Source organism: Theobroma umbraticum, unplaced genomic scaffold, assembly GCF_002168275.2.
Source record: "Theobroma umbraticum cultivar Fairchild unplaced genomic scaffold, ASM216827v3 scaffold_56.0, whole genome shotgun sequence".
NCBI lineage: Eukaryota > Viridiplantae > Streptophyta > Magnoliopsida > Malvales > Malvaceae > Theobroma > Theobroma umbraticum.
In genome coordinates, this window is record NW_018397256.1 from 1,557,433 (window position 1) to 1,567,226 (window position 9,794).

The 9,794-nt window shown below is 30.3% G+C and overlaps 1 protein-coding gene across 1 annotated transcript; it reads right to left on the reverse strand.

The window, feature by feature from the left end:
* Positions 1 to 2,328: 2,328 nt before the first annotated feature.
* LOC110411628 (DNA-directed RNA polymerases II and IV subunit 5A-like) lies at positions 2,329 to 8,488 on the reverse strand. The gene is made up of 5 exons (XM_021421864.1): positions 8,362 to 8,488; positions 8,004 to 8,225; positions 6,613 to 6,792; positions 4,711 to 4,824; positions 2,329 to 2,630 (listed from the first exon to the last, which is right to left on the reverse strand). Exons 2-5 carry the CDS (start codon positions 8,208 to 8,210, stop codon positions 2,505 to 2,507), a joined length of 627 nt encoding a protein of 208 aa, XP_021277539.1. The 5' UTR covers positions 8,211 to 8,225; positions 8,362 to 8,488; the 3' UTR covers positions 2,329 to 2,504.
* Between the last annotated feature and the right edge of the window lie 1,306 nt (positions 8,489 to 9,794).

Consider the following 9,794-nt stretch of genomic DNA (forward strand, 5'->3'; position numbering starts at 1 on the left):
AAGGGAATTACAACAATGCCATTCAAAGTCTCAAGCCTTTATTGGCATGAGACTTGGTGCGGCAGTGCTCACCCTTCTCCCATCAGAAGGTAATATATACAGCAAAATACCCCAAAAGTACTAAATATTGATAGGACGGTTTGTTTGGTACCATCGTGCTCCAATGGTACAAGCATTCTCCCTCTCTTTTCCCTTCTCACTACTAATATTTACTTTATTACTTTCATAAATCGAAATAAAGATATCACAAATTAAAATATTTAATTTATGCATTCTTTTACATGGACTTAATGCTTTTAAAATTTTATTTTAAAAACCATTTTTACCGAGATTGAATCTTGAATGATAAGAACTTATTTAATTATTTTTAATTAAAAAATTCCTGAATATAAGTTTTACCTACTATGGTTGCCTTTATAACATCAATCATTATTTATTTATGACATAATACCTAAAAAGATCTTTAAATATTTTAAAAAATATTAAATAAATTTTTATTATTCTATACATTCAATCAAAATTTTATATTCTTATTTTACATCATATCCATAGACTCGTATAGCTTAATTAATTGTTATTAATCAAAATATCATTTGTTATTTTGTGTAAGTTGATTGTGCATATTAATGTCATAGTAAATAGGACTACATAATATTTTCATCCTTCATGTCAATGTCACGTGATATAAAAAAGATAAGTGACATTTTGACTAGTAGTAATTATTCAACTATTAATCATAAGAACTTATTTGACTCAAAATAAAAATATAAAAATTTGATTGAATCCAATAGAAGAATAAAAATTTATTTAAATTTTCTTGAATAGTTAATTGACTTTTTAAAGTATCATATCTTTATTTATTAAATTTTACTTTATTTAGAATATTTGTTTATTTAGCTGATTGGTATAAGTAAAAATTAGAGATTAAGTACTACATTAATAAAACAAATCCAATGGATAAATCATAACTAGTCTCTCTATACAAAACCGGATACTATATATTAGAGCAAAAAATTTAGTATCTATGCATGCAAAGTCGAGACTCCACGTAAGGAAGATAATAAATGAACCTGAGGGAAAGGCTTCCATGGTGACTGTAGGATTTTGTTTTGGGCTGGCGTTCATGCCGTTTTTGGTCATGACACTACTTTGGGCATAAAACTGGCTATTTTCGGGTGTCATCAGCTTACATATCTGGTCAGTCTCAAGTCCTGTGTTTTGGATTATGAGAATCTGGAATTATAGAGGAAAAAGGTCGGCTGAATTTGGAAGAAAACCAGGGCACGCACTTGGGACACTGGGGCTGTGCTGGGTCCTTTTTATTTTGTGCTTTTCTATAGCCCAAGTTGGAAGCCTACGAAATGAATAAATTACTTTACTAATATTAATTGGGTGTTGAAAGCGTCAGTGTCTTCACGTAAGTTCAACCTCTTATATTCTCTAGGTATTTTTTTCTCTTCAAGAATCTGCTACCCTTATTTCTGATTAACCAAGAAAACCTTTTGTTTTCCCTTCCTCAACGATAGATCTTTGACGGGGGACAATGCTACCGCCGCCATGTTGGTGGCACTCAAGTTTGAGCCTTCTGACACGGTGCTAATGTGCTGTCTTTTCAGCAAAGTCACTGGCAAGATCATGCTGCATCTTGATCAAAATTTAATCAAAGATTTTGACTTGTATGGAAAGAAAGAATCTTGGAAAATATGGGATTTGTAGGGTGACTGTAATCTTCAATATGTGACAATCTCTACCTCACTAAGTTAAAGAAGAACTCTCGAAATGGTTCATGGATCAACCATTCTGTGAACAATACAATGGTTGGGATTCAAAGAAAAGATTACGATATGAGCATGGAGTGCTGCAACAAGTGTTTGGATCATGCATGAGAATGATTTAAATACTAATTTGACGCCCAAAAATGATCATGGTTAGCTTTGTCGATTAAAAAACAAACGATCGTATGGAGAAAATATCGAAGAAATGGAAAAAGTTGATCGAATGAGAGCTAGTGTTTATTATTTACTAGAAATTCAATGCGAGAGTTAAGACTTAAGGTTTATTATTTGTTAGAGATTCAATGTGCGAGTTAGTGTTTATTATTTGTTAAAGATTTAAATTTGGGTTGCAATATTTCAATTTATAATATAGTTGCAATTAAAGTAAAAAAAAATAAAAAGTCCACCCTGAACTTGCATTTATGCTTATTGAATCTCTCTTATCCAGTAAAAGCGTATTTTCATAAGTTAAGCATGTCAAACTAGGCTTCTGACAAGTGTGTAATCATTGAGAGAAATATAAATTCTTTTAAACAAATAAAAACATTAGATCACAAGCTCAAATCTTTTAGCCTGCCTGCAGATTGAAACCCTTTTTTTTTTCCAATAGGATTTTGAAATCCTAGAATAATTTGCTTTTTGAGTAAGAACACAAAAGGGTATTAACTTCAACCATTCTCTAGAACCAAAAAAAAAAACGATATGCAAAACCCTGAAATGAGAAGAAACTCATACAGCATATCGGTATGTGTCATATGTATCAGCAGTCACACTTTCTCGAGTAATCTTGACAACTTGTCCGCGCTTCATACCATAATACCTAGCAACTGGATCACTAACCAGAATACGAGGTAGCTGAAGTTCAAATGAAAGAGCAAGCAGTAAGAAAATCAGGGCAATTAAATCAAAGCAAATCAAGATGCATACAACAAAGATGTGCTAATCGCCTAATCTTCATAAGTGAAACCAGCATAATGTTATACTGGAAATATAACATGACTCTGCATCAGTGAGCTCATCAAGAAATTAATAAGGCAGTAAGACACATCACTCAAGGTCAATATATACAATTTATTGGAGATTTTGACCCGTAGAATCTGTCGAACTGAAATTCTTTTCCATATGCCATCCATGAGGACAGAGAAATGAAAATTCTAGTGAAACTATCTTTCAACTGTTTCAAACATTAAAAATTATATATCAAAATTCTCTTAAAAGATACATTTAATAAAAATTGTGAATTTTACTTTGCAGGGTGATGATAAAGATGGTGTATTGTGCAACACAATCACTTCATTTTGTTTAAAACAAGGAATTTGGAACTAGGTTCGTAAGAATGCATTAAAATTGCTGAAAGTTGAAAGTTGACATACATATTGCTGTGTGAAAGGGGAAGAAAGATTTGCAAGAAAAATATAAGAAATGAAAAGAGGCAAGGAGAAAAAATGGTGAAGAGAGCAAAGCAGAATCTGATAGAGAAGATGCAGGGTAAAGCATTGAGTAGAGAAGAGTCTGGTAAGCCAAAACATAAGGGGCTAGGCAAAGAAAGCACGGGAAGACAGTGTCTGTTAATCATACATCCACTTCACATTTACTCTTTCATATGAAAAAAATTGGCATAATATTAGGAGAATAAGAAGAGATTAGTACTTTAAAATTTGATCATAGATACTCTGTTTATGTGTGTAATTTTTTTTTTTTACCTACACCAACACTACCACTTCAAAAACCATTCTAACCACGATCTTCCTATAATCATGAATAAGTTGTTTTTAAACTATTCATCAACCTATATGTTCATAAAAATGTAGACCTCTCTCTCTCTCTCTCTCTCATATTCTTAACTAAAGGAAAAAAACCAGTTCAAAAATCATGTTCAGTGTTGTCTCCCTATAATCATAAATATTATTGGTTTAAAAATATCAAAACAGCTATATGTTCATAAAAAATTGCACCTTTATGTTTCTTAGAGCAAATACAACCTAGATAATGGTTGAAAGCTGCTCCACAACTCAAAATATTTCCAACTAAGACTAACCCCTAAACCATAAAATAACTAAGCAGCAGACCTTATTCTTGTACCGGTTAAGTGTTTACCAAAATAATTTTAAAATAAAGCTATCTATAAGGATTTATGAGGATTGTAAAGGATCAAATGATAAGTCACATAGTGGAAGTATCACATTTCTAGATACCAAAATGTAAAATTCAGTTAGAGGCATCTACAGGAGAAAAAAAATCTTCCATTTTTCTTTGTATGTAAGTTTTCCAAGTTAGAAAGTTTCACCTTGAATTGCACCCTTTAGAGGGTACACGTATGCTCGTAATTTAGTTGAACTTAATTTCATAGAATTTAATTTATTTCCTTCAAATCAAGTTGGATCTTTATTTAATTATAATATATTTCCTATTGCTTAACAATATTAATCCACACAAGACAAGCAATACTTTGAGAATTTCTCACTAGAACCTAAATAATTTTCATATTTGCAAGCTTTGGTTAATTAAATCATATTCTTTTGCACTCAATCTTTACACAACTTAATCTGAATAAAACAAAGTAATTAAAGTCATTTGAAGAATGATAGTTAGCTTCATCTGCTACATCTTAAAGCCCAAAATTCAGGTTTTAGAATGCATGATTATCTCAGTATGAAAAGCAAGAATGGCAACAACCTCAAGGTTGATAGTCTTCCACTTTTTCGGTCTGTTCTTTTTTCTTTTTTTCTTTTTGCCTACTTTACATTCAGGTGGAGAAAGCAGGTCGATAGAAATTATTCATATCTCAAGTGTTAGCACATGGCATGCATATAAGTCACCACAGAAATAAACACAACAAACCAGTTTTATCAAAGCCAAAGCCACCAGTACAGGCCATTTAACAAGTGGTTAGATCTAATACATCCACTATTGAGGTCACCGATCAATCACTAACCTGTGTTTCCTTTACCCTGTATTTTTCCAGTAATTTCTTCTTTTCTTGATCTGTCAGTACTGTATGCTTGGGGACAAACATATGTTCTGTGATATTGGTCAGCAACTCCGCCTCCTGCATAGACATTACATAACCATCATTTGTCATCATTGACAGCTCTTGCAAAAATTATAAAAAGAATACAACAAAAAATGTTAAGAGAGTAGTTTTCTCCCCCATAAAAAATTGTTATGAAGTAAAGAAAACCATCTTACCATAAATAGAAACGTAATTCCATAAACAAAATGCAAATATTAAATGACCTACGCAATGGATGTGTGTTTCAGTATGAAATATCAAAAATGTCATAGACGTTCCTAGGTCTGAATAGTGGACTAAACTCAATTTCTCTGAAAAGAATTGCAAGAATGTTGAAAAGTGTTACAATGCCCTTCGAAAGCGCATGACTAATAAAGCTAAAGTATATGCTAGATGCAACTAGTTATAATCGAATCTGCTTTGAAAGCACAAGGCTAATTCAGCTAAATGATATGCTTGACTGTAATTAGTTATATTAGAATGTGCTTTGTAAGCACACAGCTAATTCAGCTACATTATATGTTTGAATGCAACTAGTTGATTAAATTATCTACAGATTTAATTTTTCCAACAATTGAAAGCATATGTTCTTACTGTCCACATTCATGGCTTCAGAACTCTATTATGAATGTCACATCACATGTTAATTAATGATTTAAGGACAGCAGTATGATATCAGTGAATTTAGAATTTGAACCAAAATAGTAGACACTGAATAGAAGGGCTCTAGAAGGGTGTCATGGAAAACTTTAATATTTACCCCGAGAATTGTTACAATTCTTATGCATGGTGATTTTATTTTCCCTTACTTTGAGAATTTCTTCATAGTATTTGTCTAGATTTAAATTCAGCAATCTGTCCAATAAGTTGTCTGCATTTATTACTTCTTATATTTTGTGATTCCAGCTAACAGTAATAAAACTTAGCATTTAAATAAATGTTATCATCTATGCATACAGGTAAATTATAAATCTTATGACATGCATACACAAGTTGCATAAAATCAATGAAAACAACTCTAAGCATTTAATATGAACTAGTATTTGTTGTCACATGCATTGCATGTGAATACTTATTTCTTTATTTATTTTGAAATAATAATTATATAGAAGTACAAATGTTTCTAAAGTATAAATAATTTAAATTTTGTGTTAATCTATAAATTATTCAATACTACTTGGATCAAGGAAAGAAATTTTTAGTAATATGATAAGAATTCTTATTTACAAAATGGATAAATCTTATTAATATTTATAATAAATGAATTTAAAATGACAATTTAGAAATATAGTGAACAAATATGCCCATATTCGTCAATAAAAAGTTTTACCAATATCCGTACTTTTATATATATATATATATATTATACATATAAAAGTAGTAGATCATCAAATGTTGGCTAATTCACGGTAGACTTCCAGTACTTGAGTATGATATTCCATTAAGCAAAGTCACAAATGGAACTATCTCTAAGTTTCAACTTCGTTCGTTGCTTTTCATAGAAATGAATGTAATATTTATTTTAGGGAATGAAAATTTCAGATTAGCCTACCTTTGACTAGAATAACTTTCTGTAATCTTTCACAACTATTTTTTGATTAATATCTTTCTTTTAAATACTTGTTTGGGACAACCACAATCATGAGATTCAGCCATTGTGATCCACTGAACGGAAATATTAGTAAACTGACCATGAGCAAGCATAGATTTTAAAAACGAACCAAAGTTTTAAATGACAAAACAAAAGCAATGCATAGAATTTCCAATTTTAAATAAGCTAAACAATTCTCAAGAATGAAAAAAGGAAAAAAAAATCATATTCACCTCGAAAACATCCATATGAAAATATGAATTAATTTCATTTATCGCTGCTTTTGCAGGTGCTGTCAAAGCTTTTTGAACGACCAAAATTGCATTAAAGACATTATCTGCTTTCATACGCTTTGCACAGTTTCTTACCATAGGAACACCAACCTTTAGTTCTGCAGGAAAGAAGACATAAATCTAGAGACAAATAAACCATCAACACATCATTATTAAGAAAAGTAAAAATAATAATAAAAAACAGAAGAAGAAGAAGAAAGACCAGGACATCAATTGTTATAAAATTATTCGTATAAATAAAAAAGGCATAGACATTACCATAATTATAATATTCAAGACAGAACACAACATGACCTGATTTTCACTTGATTGTTTTGGATGCTTCACAGTAAAAGTTAACACCATACCACAAACAGAACAAAGTGCTCGTAGGATATTAAGAAAAATGAAAACATTCAAAATAGAAACTGCAGCACAACAACTACTTAAACAATTTTTACAATGAGAGGGACATTGTTTAAAAGATTTCTAAAACTCTAAAATCCCAAACGTGGACTTTCAATTCAAAACTGGTGATTCTGAAATAGCCGCATAGATTATTATTTGAGATAGTTATTACCTTATATTTGCAATCACCAAATGAGGGATCTTAATGGTAACTAAGGGCTGAGAACAACTAGAAAAGTACATGTGAATAAGTACATTATATATGGCACTAAATATTGAACAAAGCAAGGTAAATTTATTGATAGGGTATGAATGACCAAATAAGCTTGTGCTAGAAAACACTTGTAGATGCAGCAAAGTAGGCTTACCAATATTAACAGACCAGAAAAGACAGCAAATTAACTTTCCTACTTTAAAATTGATATATGATTGATAATAATAGCATCCTTAGACACCCAATTTTGTTAGAAACATACTTGCCATGCATTCACAGAATTTTGCAATGATCCAAATGATGACATAAATCTACTGATGTAGCCTTTTACTCAAAAATTTTTCCCCCGCCGCTTTATTTCCTTTCTCCATCATCTATGGAAAGATTATTCTAAAGCCAAAAACATGAGAAAGCAATTCTATTCAATTGATCAGTCCTCTTTTCAAGGTCTTAAGCTTTCCAAAAGCCCAAGATATTGAGTGAAATTTTCTTAGTGAACTACTAGTGAAGCAACAACATCTTTACAAATTCTGAGCAGTGGAATAATATGAAGCATCAATCGATTACACAAACGTGTATAATGAAACAGAAGTGTGCATTCTACAAATATAGCAGAATGAATAAGAAGAAAACTAGGCATCATTATATCACATGAACATTTATATCCCTTGATAAACACGAAAAAAACATGTTATAAAAGCTAAGAACAATGGGGCAGGAAGATACGCACCTGATCAATTGGAGCATCCCCTTTGTTGCAATGGATCAAAAGATCATCCCTTTTGAGGTGGATATTGTCACCAAATTTCTCAATGAATTGACGTCTTGTCGTTTGAATATCCGAATCATCAACCGAATATCCCCTATCCCTCAGCATCTGCAAAACTGTTCTACGAGCTTTGAATAGCTTTGTGATCTGTTCGTCCGACACCGACATTTGTTTCACTACCAACTTCAGCATACAAACAAACAAGTCATGTCTTTTTACTCGTCTCTCCGAATACTTTCCTAAAACCAGCTAGATTAATCATCAAAATTAAGAGAAAAAAACAAACAAAAGAAAGAAAACTTTAGCAATAAAAATTTACCTTGAGCTAAAGAAGATTAGGCCGTGCAGAGAAGAGAATTCGAAGATGGAAGGTCGATTTTTTCCGAGATGGAACAAGACGGGAGAAAGAAATCAAAAAGCCTGTCAATTGGATTTTGGGGTTAAGGGTCCAGGGGTTTAGCCTAAACAAGGGCTCTTTTGTAAATTTATGAATACGTAATTTTACCTTTTTCAACCATTTTAATTTCATTAAATTAGATATAATATTTAAAAAAATTAATAAACTATTCATAAAAATTTAAATAAATTTTTATACTTTTGTTACATTTAATTAAGTTTTTATACTTTTATTTGAAACTAAATAAGTCTTTATATTTTTATTTTGAGTTAAATAAGTTATTTTTTCTAGTAATTGATTTAATCAAAATATTTTTTATTATGTTATATTGTGAGGTTTTAAAATAGTATACTAACATCTTATAATTGATAATAACGTGACGTATTGATATATCATAATCGATGATAATGTGACATGTTAATATAAGATGATCATGTGATATTTTTCATCTTTCACATTAACATAATGTCAATAGCATGTGAATATAAAATAATAAATGATATTATGATTAAAAGTAATCCATTCATCATTACTTATAAAAATTTATTTAATTTAAAATAAAAATATAAAAATTTATTTAAATATAATAAAAGAATAAAAATTTATTTAAATATTTTTAAATAATTTAAAAAATTATCTTAGCATTATGATATTAACTTCCTATATGAATCAAGTTGCCTTAAAACTTTTGAGCATGGATTAGGAGCAGGGAGGGTGTTTTTCTTTGTTTCAAGTCGTAGAAATTAAAGATTTGTAAGTGTAGGAAAACCTCACTAGCGTACTACTAAACGAGGCCCGCGTGTGTTTTTTGCTCTCTAGTTTTCTTGTCTCTCTTCTTTATGTGCAAAGTTTGTTAACCAATTCTGTATTGGTTTATATGATTTCTACCTTGCATTAAAGAATTGTTCTCATTACAAAAAGGAAAAACAAAAAAAAATGTCAATAGGCCATGGGAGTCAACAATATTTCTACATGTTTTACAATAAATTAAATTACCTTTACTCCTAGGTTTCGAGTATAATTCATCTTGAATTTATTGATACTAAAAATGACCACTTCATCACAAAACTTTAAATAAAATTAAAAAATTTTAAAAAATAACTAAAATATCCGTAAGATAAAAAAACTTTAAAAAAATCGAAAACAACTTTCAACTTTCAAACTCTTTTTCTTTTCCAATGAATCGATTTTTTATTTCTTTTTAAAATTAAGTTTTCATGAGAAAGGGAGAGGCACTCCCTATCAAAAACAAAGATGAGATTTTAAGAGTTGGCACCACTAATAATGAATTAAGCAAATAACTTGACCAAGATGTATCAACAATCAACAAATTTTGAAAGAGAAAGGAAGAAACT

Bases quoted from the DNA above. Each gene is read 5' to 3' on its own strand.
- LOC110411628 (XM_021421864.1), bottom strand. From the start codon at position 8,210: ATGTCGGTGTCGGACGAACAGATCACAAAGCTATTCAAAGCTCGTAGA. The intron at 6,793-8,003 runs GTGCGTATCTTC...ATTTGTCTCTAG, and splicing joins GGGATGCTCCAATTGATCAG to ATTTATGTCTTCTTTCCTGC. The intron at 2,631-4,710 runs GTTAGTGATTGA...TTTGAACTTCAG, and splicing joins ACAGGGTAAAGGAAACACAG to CTACCTCGTATTCTGGTTAG.